This window comes from Botrytis sinoallii, assembly GCF_014898435.1.
Source record: "Botrytis sinoallii strain Bc 23 chromosome Unknown BSIN_025, whole genome shotgun sequence".
Lineage (NCBI taxonomy): Eukaryota > Fungi > Ascomycota > Leotiomycetes > Helotiales > Sclerotiniaceae > Botrytis > Botrytis sinoallii.
Window position 1 is genome coordinate 675810 of NW_024066052.1, and position 12459 is coordinate 688268.

Genomic DNA, 12459 nt, shown 5'->3' on the forward strand with positions numbered 1-12459 from the left:
GGAATGTGCATTGAGGACATGAGACTTCTTCATTGGTATATCCAAACATCTGAGAATGTATTCTTGCATTCGGATACCCTTTGTTCTTTATCTTCCAAGCCTTTTCTTGTCGTGGATTATCGCCATACATGAACTGGAATCTTCTCCCATCACATCTTATCTACTATCGATTTAGCCAAGACTTGAAGGTTTTCGTCCAGCTCATATATCTATAGTATTGTCTATACTCGTAGGATAACTTTAATATCAAGCCATTTGAGTAACAGGAATCAAGTAAACTGTACATCTTGTTGAACCAAAATCGCTCATCCCTCACCCAAACCCTAACCATGTGCCTTCAGCCCCCCGGTTACCAATTCTCGGCCAAGGCGAGTAGTAGTCAAGGGTACCTATAACCATAACAAGGCTGAAGTGTGGCCTCAACCTAAGCTTCAAGGGACACTTTGTAGAATTTGGTAACATTTCACAAAATCGACTTTCTTATCTAGTAGAAGACTTGATTCGTTGTTTCTGTAAATCGATCACCCAACTTTGCACACAAATTACGAATATGGCAGACCAAATTCTTGACCAGGTTCGGGATCTTGCCGAAGGACAAATTGTTAGTATACAATCATTCACACAATCGTATTAATGAAGGTCATAAAGCTGGGTCTGATGCTCATGCCCTGTTCCGCGTGTAGGACTTTGAAGGTCAAAGATTGGCAGAATTCTTGACAACAGCTCTATTGGCAATATCCGGAGTAAATCATCCTATCCCTTCCTGGTCATTCGAAATATGCTGATTGATAGTAATAGGCCATTGCCTTCTTTGTTGGCTTCTTCAAACAAGATATCAAACTGGCGCTTGCTTTCGGTTTACTTGGAACGGCATTCACCTTCGCCATCGTTGTGCCTCCATGGCCCTTCTACAAGAAACACCCCGTTAGATGGTTACCTTTAGGTGGGCGGGATGCATCGACACAAGGGATTGTTGTGGATGGAAAGACTGTTGGTTGAAGAATGGTTGAAGGGACATTTAATCTGGGGGCGTCATAGGATTGGGAATACCTCAAAATGCAAACAATATATTGGCACAAATAAAACGCTTCACATTGAAAGCTACATTGTACCGAAGTTTCGCTCTACTTCTGTGTCCTTAACGCCAATCCTGCCAGAAATTCTCCATTTGCCTCCCACTGGGTCTTGGATGAACCGCGCAGATGAGATTCGTGCCGCTCTTTTTGGTATATTATACTTCATGTCCGTAGCTTCATCATCTTCCTCAAATGCCCCATCCAATCCCAAATATAATCTCAAACCCCCAACTTAACGACCATACTTCTGGAACTCCCAATCTCTGTTGTCAAGTGGGCAAACTTGGCGTGTCTTCAACCAACGGGAGATGCAATGAAAATGGAAAGCGTGCTGTTCGTAGTCTGATGTTAGAACAAATACCTCTAGGGGAGGAATTACTGACGTTACAAATTCCCCAAGCTACAGTGCACTCCTCACTTGTGGCAGAGGCTTGGTTTGCTTGACATTCGATACCTTTGTGAAAGTCAGCAGTTGGTATCATGTTTGGCACCCTCGAACTTACAAAGATCCATAATGTGATTTCTGCAGATGGCGCAGTTATCGACAACAATGTCCCATGCCCACAAAGCTACCGCGTTCCACTAGATATCTTATTAAAGCTGTGCAGAAAACCAACAACAGTCGAGGCATCTATACCTTCTTCACTTCAAAGCGCTTTTTGCCTTCCGAACCTTCACCACCTCCTGCCTTCTTAAGACCGTTCTTCTTTCCTGTAGCTGGTGGGGCATCTGCCATTTCTACGTCTGCCATGGTGATGGGATATTTGGAGTGTTGATGGTTATCTAAATTATTGGTGTTGGCGGGGTACTTTAGGATGAGATGCGAACGAATTGATTTGCGAATTTAATATGGATAAGCTGATGATTGTATGAATCGGTTCAAATGAAGGTTGGTGTTTGTTGCAATGGAAGAACGATTAATCTCAGAATCTAAAATAAAAGGACTTCTTGATTATGTATGATTTTGGACGCAGATAGATATCAATCTACGGTAGACATATGATGGTATTTTGATATTCTGGAACTACCTATCCGTAGTTTAGGCATAACAGTCTTGGTCACGTGAACTATTGCTGCTTTCCGGCTTGGTGCAAACAAAGCTCGAAAGGAGGGCGCTAATACTGTACTATAATTCCTTGGACTTCGATTGAATATTTTCGGATCTCTAACTTTCACCAAACTAACACGAAATAGATCCATTCAACCGTAGGGCTGTGTTGTAGCTATAGCTGTAGGGCTGTCGAATGAATACAAGATGTCTTTGAATTACCTTCATTGCCTACGTCCTGTTCACGGTATCGGTATCTGTCTGAAGAGTCTGAGGGCTTTGATTGGAAGGAGATGACTAATCTACCAAATCGATCAGTGAAACGGTACGGAGTAGAGCGATCGGTCGCAGTATCGCATTTACCTTCTTCAGCCTCTCTTCCCCCCTTCTCTTATTCAAAACATACTACAGATTATAAAACCATCATACCGAAAACAATGAATAACTCACTTCAATCATTCAACCACGTAAAATTAAACAGATTCAACCAAAAATACTACTCTTCTACTAGATTGCGAGACACAGCCAACGAACGTCCACCTCCTTACCTATAGCCCTCCATTTCGTACCATCTGATCTACACAGGCAATAGCACAGACACGCGGAAGCTTTCGTCTCGTATTATTTACCAAGCACAATCATTCCGATTTCATTGTATCAAGAACAGCTTTCATCAACCCAATCACACATTCATAGGCGTCAAACTAAGATGTCCTCGATGACTCCCCACAAAGGGCAACGTCAACCCCAAAGCTTCGCTGCAGACTTTGGAACAGCCTCACCTCGAAACGCCCCTCAAAGTCCACATGATCACAATAATCAAGCATATTTACAAAACATGCACCCCTCGATGACTTATTCTGATCAGCAACCTACTACCCCTCCTCGAACTCCTCGAAGAGTCCAGCAGAACCAGCCAGCCTCTCAAAATAAACCAAATTCAACCCTACCCGACAATAGTTCCAGAAAGTCTACCAACAAAAGAAGACCCAAAAATGTTCAGACGTCTCCCGTTGCAACTAGGAGCGATCGAACTACCCCGCCATTGACCGGTGCTCAATCTGCCAGTGGCTCAACTGCTCCAAGACCTATTCAAACACCATCCGCAACTCAAGTCTATGCAGGTCCAACTTTCCATGCATCTCCCGCTCCGTCCGCTTTACCTATGCCCAGTTTCTTTTCAAAGTCTGTCCCAGAATCACCAGCGATCAGGACTGGAAGTGCGATCAAAGAGCCAGATTCCTCGGCAGATGAATCCTCGCAAACTCCATCTTCAGCACAAATATTTAGGGATGTGTCACATAGGGAGGAATCACCCCTCGATCTTTTCTTCAAAGCAGATAAACGGGAGAAGGCCGAAAAGATACGAGCACGAAGTACCAACTCAAATGCCACCGGTTCTGCTGGGCCTTTCAATCCCCCAATTGAGTCGCCGGGGAATACAAGAACTCCATCACAGCCCAACAGTCAATACCGTAATAAAAACATACCAGCTTCTCGTGGTTCAGCAAGTAGTATGTTTTCCATGGAGGAGGATGGATCCAACAGTCCCGGATTACCATTGGGGCCAGCATTCTCCACTCCTTATAATGAAAGAATCATGAAAGCACTCAAGAATTCGAGTCCCTCGCAGCCACATCAAGTATCACCAAGTCACTCTCAGTCACCACTAGACAAGTCAGAACAACTCAAGGCTTACCTTTTTTCTGAAGGACCATCCACCAATGGCAACCTTGGGCCTGCTTTGAGCTTAACGACGAATTCCGCAATGTCCAGTCATGGTGGACACAGCTCTCCCACTGGCCCAAGGAATGGCGGTCTACCTGGAAGATCTCCACAGGCCAATTACAAATTCAGAGGTGATTCCCGAAGCTCAGGTGAAATTCCCAAATCCGCTCGGTCAGGTCTTCGCCAAGAAGTTTCCCCAGCGAAAACTCCTACAAGAACGCCTGAGCGTGCTCATTCATACGGGCCATCCCAAAACCTCTCTCAAATCTATGGAAATAACTTCTCGGCGGGCAATAATCTTAATAATACCACCCAAGTCACACATTCTTCCCCTGTGCCACAAGGTTCCTCTGGTACCCTCCCTGGAACTAGCAACCCCGATTTTCGAGGCATGGAAAACGATTTAAGACGGATCCTAAAACTGGATTCGCCTGGCTTTGCTGGATCAGCAAGGTAACTTCCCGGCCAAACCTCCTTTTCTTTTTTTTTTCTCATGGCAAATGGAGTTCGGGTGATGGCTTATATGGCATCACAAGTGGGGTTCCACAGTGGCGTTCTGGTTATCATGCACATTTTTTCTTCCTCCAGTGAGAGCGTTATGGTTACGAATTGGTGCATGGGCTTTTCAGGGTTTGTGGCATTTTTATAGAGATGATGGCTTGGTATACCCATGTTAGTTCTCGCAATGTTAGGGCTGGTTTGCCTTGTATTATTGGGGAGCAATTTCGGAAATGTTCTTACGATTGATGGTCATACCTCAAATCTCGTACTATAACGATTGATATTGTTACATTTCTTAAGGCAAGATTCGGCCGTCTGGACTACAGCAATTGAGTTGGATTACTGGGGGAAGGAGAAGCGGTGTAGCCTAGCTGTGTGGGAGGGACCAGCAATACATAAAACAAAACATAAAAAAAACTCGGATTTCAGATTATGTTTCTTGGCCGCTAGAGTTTATCGTCGCAGATACACATAGTTAGTAGCTTCTAGTTAAAGCTATCACTGATGGCTAAACAGAAATGAATCCGTTATAATAAACACAAACCTCTGTTGCTTGTTGCTATGATATAATGCGTGGTAGGCTGTCTTGTGTAGTAGCCTCTCGAGATACGCTCTTCTTGGCCGTCTTTTTCCGAACATCAACAGGACTGGGAACCTTTCAAATGCATTGTTTAGTCCAGATGGATTCCGTCATTCGCGCGAATTTAACTCTTTGTATCAAATGGATCCAGAAAGATAGGTAAACCTATGAATCACAGGCTGCTACTCTACAGACAAGATCTCTATAGGCGACGCAAATCGATTGAAGGTGTTGTTTTCCATGGAGTCTTACTCGGGAAGATCAACGCTTCAATGAAGAATTTGAGGAAATAATTGTTTATTTTTCCTTCTCAGTTGTGTTGTAGGTCATCCATCACCTCATCTACTTCTGCTTCTGATGTTATTCGGAGTTGTGATTTTGCTATGTATCTATTCCTGGATTAAATTTCATCTCACTTGCTACTTAGGTATTTTTACTTAAAAATACGGTAAGACAAGCGGTAATTTGTTGAGCATTACATCCATGCATGATATATCTTCTTCGATGTAAATTTCTATATAGCGAATAGCAAATAGCAAATGGTCTTTTTAAGTTTCACTATCATCTTGTCGGCTGCTTGGTGTGTCTAGATATATTTCAACAAAAATAAGCAGAAACTGCGATGATCATCTCATTTGTATGCATCATACGAGGTTTGGATGACTATCGGGCGTGATATATCACCGTCAAATAAAGTCTTATCTTATCTCTCGTACAGTATCATGTTATCGTGGTATAATATTCTCATCTTTGAGAAACACTCCTAGTCATGCATTGAGTTATCTCATATGAGAGGTATATCATTCATGAGGAAATTTGCAATTTGTTCTGCTTTCTCGAGGATCTATTCCAATCTAGGCATTGCGTACAGTGATGAATGGCACATGTTACTTCTGGGTTCTATGCGGTTTCCTGCTTTACCGTGTTTTGTTGTATGTCTACAACGTTCTTCAGGGTTCTTTTTAATGATACTTTTGCGATTGGAAATTTGCTAATGTTGTTATTGTTGTTCTTGTTATTCTTGTTGTCCTCGCTCGTTTTGTTATTGGAATAGTTCATATTGCGTAGCGGTAGCATTAATCTCAACCTTTCAGATGAGTACTTTTGATGCAAATGATAGGTTTGAAGATCTTGACTACAGTAATTGCACCCCTAATTAGGGTCCGTTAGATAATAGTTTACATGTTAGCAGTTGAGTTTGGTTGTCGAAGATGAGGGGGAGAGACGGTCAGAGAGTAAAAATTGATTTACTTGTGGCCAGATTAGGTACCATACAAGTGTCTCATTAGTATGAATAGGAGCAGGTCATGCCTACACATTAAAGTTTCAAGAAGTTTACTAATACAGGAAAGAAGGTTTGACAAGAGGTTTGTGGGATATGGGTATTCAGATGCAGGCGTTTGTTAAGAAAGGGAGATACCGTGTATAAGATATATTTGTATTGAAGCAATTAGCTATCTTCACTGATTCGGATTCGATATGAAACGGGACGAAAACACGAACTTCAATGTTAGGGGAATATTAGACGAATATGTAAGATCTTACATTATGATAAATGAGATTGTGCATTCATTCCACAATAGTAAGTACGGCTAGGTTTTCTGACATTATATATTCATCTGACCTATTCGCTAAAACTGTATATCTTTGAATATTGTTCCATCTCCTTTGACGCCTATATCCCTATCTTCTCATTCACTTATCTTCTACTTCACCACTTCCAATGCTCATCGCTTAATTTACTAACTTCTGGTTCCCCCTTTCCATCCCTTTGTACAATGAATTTGAATATTGAGTTTTCAAAACGATGCTCCCCAAAATACACTATCAACTTATTAGATGCTTCTTTATCTGATTAAAATATATGTATATATATGTGTGTCTCTTGAAAGCTTATATGCTAACTCATTATGATATTGACCTCGACCTTATAAAAATGCTTGAATCGCTGCACCATGAAATTCGAAGGATTCAATCCATACCTAGTGGCACATTCAGATAGTAACAATCTGTAACAGTATCAAAAATGGACATGCTCAATGTTGTCGTGACCGATTGCCTTTGAAACCCATGCAGCCAATCGGCGAAGACCAAAAAAGCCCCGATAAGCCTTATAAAAATAAATCCCCGCCCATAAATTTCCCACCGATTCAAGAATCGCACAAGACGCATTCGAAATGCCAATATGAATAGAAGCCTTGCGGTGGCATATCGTCGCCCCTTACTACAGACTTTCACCAGAAGCTGGTTCCTCCAAAGAAATTCTTTTGCAAGTGTAGCAGCAGACACAAGGTATGGAATACGCCCCTCCAACTCCATCCTCCAATCCTCTATTTCGCAACTAACTTTGTATTCTTAGACCATATGATGTCGTCGTTATTGGGGGAGGTCATGCGGGCGCAGAGGCTTGTGCAGGAGCCGCGCGGTCTGGGGCCAGAACTGCATTGATTACCCCGAAACTTGAGAATATTGGTGTTTGTTCTTGCAATCCTAGTTTTGGAGGGATAGGGAAGGGTACCATGTTGAGGGAGGTGGATGCGCTGGATGGAGTTGCGGGAAGAATTATTGATAAAGCGGGAGTGCAGTTTAAGGTGTTGAACCGGAAGAAAGGTCCTGCGGTTTGGGTAGGCGATAATTGTGGCAGCGGTATTTCAAAATTGTAGGCTAACATGTTTGTCAGGGTCCAAGAGCGCAAATCGATAGAGATCTATACAAAAAGCATATGCGAGAAGAGCTAGAAGCGTATCCGAATCTTTCAATCGTAACCGGGAGTGTGGCGGATATCATTGTTTCGAAGGAGGAGGGCGAGGCGCAAAGTGGCAAGATTACCGGCGTGCGACTGGAATCGGGCGAAATTATACCTACTAAACAAGTGGTTATCACGACTGGCACGTTCTTGGGCGGGGAGATTCATATCGGCTTGGAATGTTATCCTGCAGGGCGCATGGGGGAAGCGGCAACATTTGGTTTGAGCAAATCGCTGAAAGACGCTGGTTTTGCTCTGGGAAGACTGAAGACGGGAACACCTCCTCGTCTTGCAAAGGGTTCTATCGACTTTAAAAATCTTACTGTGCAGCCAGGAGATCAGCCACCGACACCTTTCAGTTATCTCAACGAGACTGTGTCTGTCCAGGACCAGTTACTCTGCTATGCTACGTACACGAATGAGGCTTCACATGCTGTGGTACGGGCAAATCTGGACAAGTCAATTCATATCAGAGAGACTGTGAAAGGGCCCAGGTATTGCCCATCGCTGGAATCCAAGGTTATACGATTTTCCGATAAAGATAGACACATTGTATGGCTAGAGCCTGAAGGTTTTGATAGCGATGTCATCTATCCTAATGGTATCTCCATGACAATACCCGCGGAGGCCCAAGAACAACTTTTAAGAACCATTCCAGGACTAGAGAATGTCACAATGACCGCTCCTGGTTATGGTGTAGAGTACGATTATGTCGATCCTCGAAGTCTAAAAGCAACACTCGAAACAAAGGCAATCCAGGGTCTTTACTTAGCCGGTCAAATCAATGGTACTACAGGTTACGAGGAAGCAGCCGCGCAAGGTATCATAGCTGGTATCAACGCCGGTCTTGCATCACAATCGTTGCCACAATTGACTTTATCCCGCAGTGATGGATACATTGGAATCATGATCGATGATCTCATCACCAAAGGTGTTTCTGAACCTTACCGCATGTTCACATCTCGCAGTGAATATCGTATGAGTGCCCGAGCCGACAACGCCGATTTACGACTTACGGAAAAGGGACGACTAGCAGGAGTAGTAGGTGAAAAACGATGGTCCGCCTTCAATGACGAGGTCGCTCAGATGGATGGTCTCAAATCAGCGCTCGAAAATAGTAAATTCAGCGCTCCGGTATGGATCAACGATGGCTTCAAAGTTTCAAATGATAGTACTATGCGAAACGCCTTGGACATCTTACGCATTCGAGACGTCACAATGAACGATCTTTCGTCTCGTGTCCCGGAGATCCTAACATACACCCAACGAATCCGAGATAGAGTTGGCATCGAAGCCGTCTACGCACCATATGTCACACAGCAAAAAGCTGCGCAGAGAATCTTCGAAAAAGATGAGATGCTTAAACTACCTGTAGATTTAGATTATGATTCTATTCATGGGATCTCTATGCATGAGAAATCGGTCCTAAAGATAACAAGGCCTGAGAGTGTGGGACAGGCGAGAAGGATTGAGGGGATGACGCCGAGTGGATGTTTGAGATTGTTGGCTTTTGTAAGGGAGAGATCGAGGGCGGTTCAGAAGGCCAATATGTTTGATGAAGTGGCTAGGAAGAGAGGAGGAAGGAACGTTGCCAGTGAAGTTGAGGGAGGTATGATTTAGAAAGGTTCAAATGTATAGATATGCATGGCGATGGCGTTTGGGGGGAAGGTTGGGTGGATAACTATTATGGATCTAAAGGATATAAGGGATGTCACTCTGTATAAAAAAAACTAGGAAGTCATACATTGGAATGCAATGAACCTACCTCACTTTGTATAGATAATAGGAAGCTATTAGTTAGAATTCAATGAACTTCATTTATAAGATTCATATACATTTTCAATCTGGATATAGCCGACATGGTAAAGCGTGCGTCAACTTAGGTGATAATAATACAACAATTACGACACTGATACTTTGTCTAGAACAGACAGTCAATTGCTCGGGGCGAAGGTTGGAGCTGTCTCCAATGTTTTGAGGGGGGGACTGCGAATGTTAGAGCGCAGATTTCAATTTGAATTCGACGTCCCGAATGAATATGATATTTCGATTTGAATGAATATCAACAGTTTAATCTCTGACAAGCACTGTTTGGAAATTTGAAGAGTTGCTCGAAAACAGAGTTGTTTTATTTTCAAACGTATGTTTGCCTCGAATTTTATTGGCAGTAAGTGATTTTCAAGGAGGGTGGCATTGGAAAATAGCTGGGTATAAGTAATGGGTCACTCATTGCATAGGTGTTAATACTAGTTGAGTAATAATCTTAGATTGAAGGGGTAGATTGATTGATGTAAGATCTTTCTGATTCTCTCGGATGGTCGTAGCTGGAGTATATGTATAGAGAGAGAGAGGACTCATTAAGATTTAATGAGTCGAAAGCCGAATTGGTATGCAGAGCCACAGGAAGCTTTTTGAAGTGACAGAGTGAAGAAAGAAAGAGAATTTGTACTTGTGCCGCTTGATGAATTGGTATTCTAGCTCATCCTTCGATTGGAGCCCGAATGCTAGGAAGGTAAATACCTACTATGATACCTACCATGACACCAATAGCGAGAAAAATCTTCGAGAAAAAGGGAAAGCGCTACCTCTCGTCTCCAGAATGGCATCGCTTTCTGAGAAAGGAAATAATGAACTTCTACTCTCCTTACCTCTCCAATTAGCACCAACTACCTAGTCTTGGCTAGTCTCCAGGCAATCCAATGAAAATCTCAAGACCTACTGCCCAGAAATTCTGTCGCACATCTGTATTTTCTACCTGCAGACCCATCACTACGAGTAGGTATGCAAGCTTGCGAGGAGCGATCGATAGATACACTAGACTGAAAGAGACAAATACCAATGATACTAGTATTCAATCCAAGTAGAATTCTCGCATTTGCGTCCAACTACCCGAGAGATCTCAACCGCTTTATCTCTATGGGTTTAGATGTTTTACATGTAGAAACTATCGCTACAGATATCCAATCCAATCTATTGCTTCGTCGTCGGTCGATATATCTATCGATCGGTGATGCGGGGAGGACAGCAATTGGATTCGTCATGACAACCAACCCCTTTACGCTCTTAGCTCAGTCTACTCTATGACAGCACTAGCAAATTCTCAATTCTCAAAACACAAAAACAATAAAGATTCATCATCCTCAACTAAACTCATCTCACTCCACAACCATGCCATTCTCATTCTCATTCCCATTCTCATCCACCTCCCACCACCACCTCCCACCACCACCACCCCCAAAACCCAACCCCACGCCCCCCAACCAACCAACCAACCACCCAATCACCCAATCACCCAATCACCCAATCACCCAATCACCCAATCACCCAATCACTCACCCCACCCCTAGCTCCCCCTAGCCTCCCCTCCACCCCCAACCCGCAAAGATAACCGAGTCGAAAGAATACAATTCCATCATACCTACCTACCTAGTACCTACCTAGTCCATCCAGTACCAAATCAACCGCTCCTATTCCATTTCCCCATTTCGCACGCACAAATCCCATAATTTGGAAAAATTGGAAAAATTGAAAAGAAAACAAGACAACACAACACAATACAACACGTAAAGCATCTCATCTCAATCTTCTAATTTTCGTATCTTCCATCTTCTTTCTTTCTTTCTCTTGTTTGAGGGGTTTTCATATATGATATACTACATCGTTTTATCATATCAGATATATGAGATGTACATTGCACTAGCAATTTCTCCTCTCCTACGAATACTTATTCATCTTCATGGTCATCTTCATGGTCATCTTCGTGGTCATCTTCATCTTCATAGTCATCTTCATCTTCATATTCATATTCATATTCATCCTCATCCTCTCCAAATATCCATCATATCATATCATTTCACTACCTCCCCACATCATCCACACCATCCACACCAACCCACCTCCTCACTTCTACTCCCCACCACACCACTACCAACATCTCTTCATCCTTCTCATCTCCTCCCCCTCCCCTCCCCCTTCATCCTCACACTTACACTTACACTTACTCTTAGAACTAAACTCCGTCTACGAAACCCCTCACCCGCACTTCATGGTTTCTCATACCACGACCTGATTCATCTGCGTCATGCACGAAGAAGCCTTACCTATCTACGCCAACCTGTCATCCCACGCCCCCTTCGACATCATACGAAGATGGGAGACTGCATGCTAGATCCCGATAGCAACATCAATATCTCTCTCATCTCAGTTCTTTGAAAAACGCATACTCGCCCACCTATGTTGCTACTTGTCCCGTCTGTTCTCATACATGGTACCGAGTGAAGGGGGAAAGTGATCAGTACAGCAGCCTAAGAAATCTCGCCCACCTACGAACTTGTCTATCTCCCGACAGCTTTCGAAAGCCACCCCCAACCTACCCGTCGCACACCCACACCATGTGCACCTACCTACCTACATCTAAAAAACTATTCGGCTCAAACTCTTTTAGATCACATAAACACCATGAAGGAAACAAAAAAATAGAGTGGGTAATTATCTGGTATTTATCAAGCCATTCATCTCCGCAACGAAAGTTTCTGAGATGATAATCTATCTAATCCACCAGAAAAGCGAGTCCTATCTAAAAGTTCTTTCTCAACTTTTCTCTGTCCACCAGCTATCTCATCAACAAGCCAATATCGACACATCCTTTCCGTTCCTATAATAAAATTTGTTGATATATTCAAGAACAAAGCTTCTTCCATGATGTTCGATCCTCCATAAGCAATTGTGTGAGTAGTATGTCTGAGAGGAAAAATGTAAAAAAGAAAGCTAAAGCGTATGA

At 43.0% G+C, this 12459-nt stretch overlaps 4 protein-coding genes across 4 annotated transcripts; 3 read left to right on the forward strand and 1 right to left on the reverse strand.

Moving 5' to 3' along the window:
• Window positions 1-550: 550 nt before the first annotated feature.
• Window positions 551-1067, forward strand: EAF02_010517 (uncharacterized protein; the record flags this gene model as incomplete). The annotated part of the gene is made up of 3 exons (XM_038906565.1): window positions 551-601; window positions 684-743; window positions 799-1067. 3 exons carry the CDS (start codon window positions 551-553, stop codon window positions 997-999), a joined length of 312 nt encoding a protein of 103 aa, XP_038753829.1. The 3' UTR covers window positions 1000-1067.
• On the reverse strand, window positions 1068-2174 carry EAF02_010518 (uncharacterized protein). Its single transcript, XM_038906566.1, has 4 exons — window positions 1714-2174; window positions 1580-1658; window positions 1460-1530; window positions 1068-1407 (listed from the first exon to the last, which is right to left on the reverse strand). The coding sequence occupies exons 1-4, from the start codon at window positions 1825-1827 to the stop codon at window positions 1309-1311; spliced, it is 363 nt and encodes a 120-aa protein (XP_038753830.1). The 5' UTR covers window positions 1828-2174; the 3' UTR covers window positions 1068-1308.
• Window positions 2175-2833: 659 nt separating this feature from the next.
• On the forward strand, window positions 2834-4309 carry EAF02_010519 (uncharacterized protein; the record flags this gene model as incomplete). The annotated part of the gene is made up of 1 exon (XM_038906567.1): window positions 2834-4309. The coding sequence occupies one exon, from the start codon at window positions 2834-2836 to the stop codon at window positions 4307-4309; it is 1476 nt and encodes a 491-aa protein (XP_038753831.1).
• Window positions 4310-6984: 2675 nt separating this feature from the next.
• EAF02_010520 (uncharacterized protein) lies at window positions 6985-9506 on the forward strand. The gene is made up of 3 exons (XM_038906568.1): window positions 6985-7225; window positions 7293-7557; window positions 7614-9506. The coding sequence occupies exons 1-3, from the start codon at window positions 7119-7121 to the stop codon at window positions 9297-9299; spliced, it is 2058 nt and encodes a 685-aa protein (XP_038753832.1). The 5' UTR covers window positions 6985-7118; the 3' UTR covers window positions 9300-9506.
• Window positions 9507-12459: the final 2953 nt, after the last annotated feature.

Excerpts from the sequence above, each read along its gene's own strand:
- EAF02_010518 (XM_038906566.1), bottom strand. The coding sequence starts at position 1,827 with ATGGCAGACGTAGAAATGGCAGATGCCCCACCAGCTACAGGAAAGAAG. Across the intron at positions 1,659-1,713 it reads AGCGCTTTGAAGTGAAGAAG|TGGAACGCGGTAGCTTTGTG; the intron begins GTATAGATGCCT and ends TAAGATATCTAG. Across the intron at positions 1,531-1,579 it reads AAATCACATTATGGATCTTT|GTATCGAATGTCAAGCAAAC; the intron begins GTAAGTTCGAGG and ends ACTTTCACAAAG.
- EAF02_010520 (XM_038906568.1), top strand. The coding sequence starts at position 7,119 with ATGAATAGAAGCCTTGCGGTGGCATATCGTCGCCCCTTACTACAGACT. Across the intron at positions 7,226-7,292 it reads AGTGTAGCAGCAGACACAAG|ACCATATGATGTCGTCGTTA; the intron begins GTATGGAATACG and ends TTGTATTCTTAG. Across the intron at positions 7,558-7,613 it reads AGAAAGGTCCTGCGGTTTGG|GGTCCAAGAGCGCAAATCGA; the intron begins GTAGGCGATAAT and ends CATGTTTGTCAG.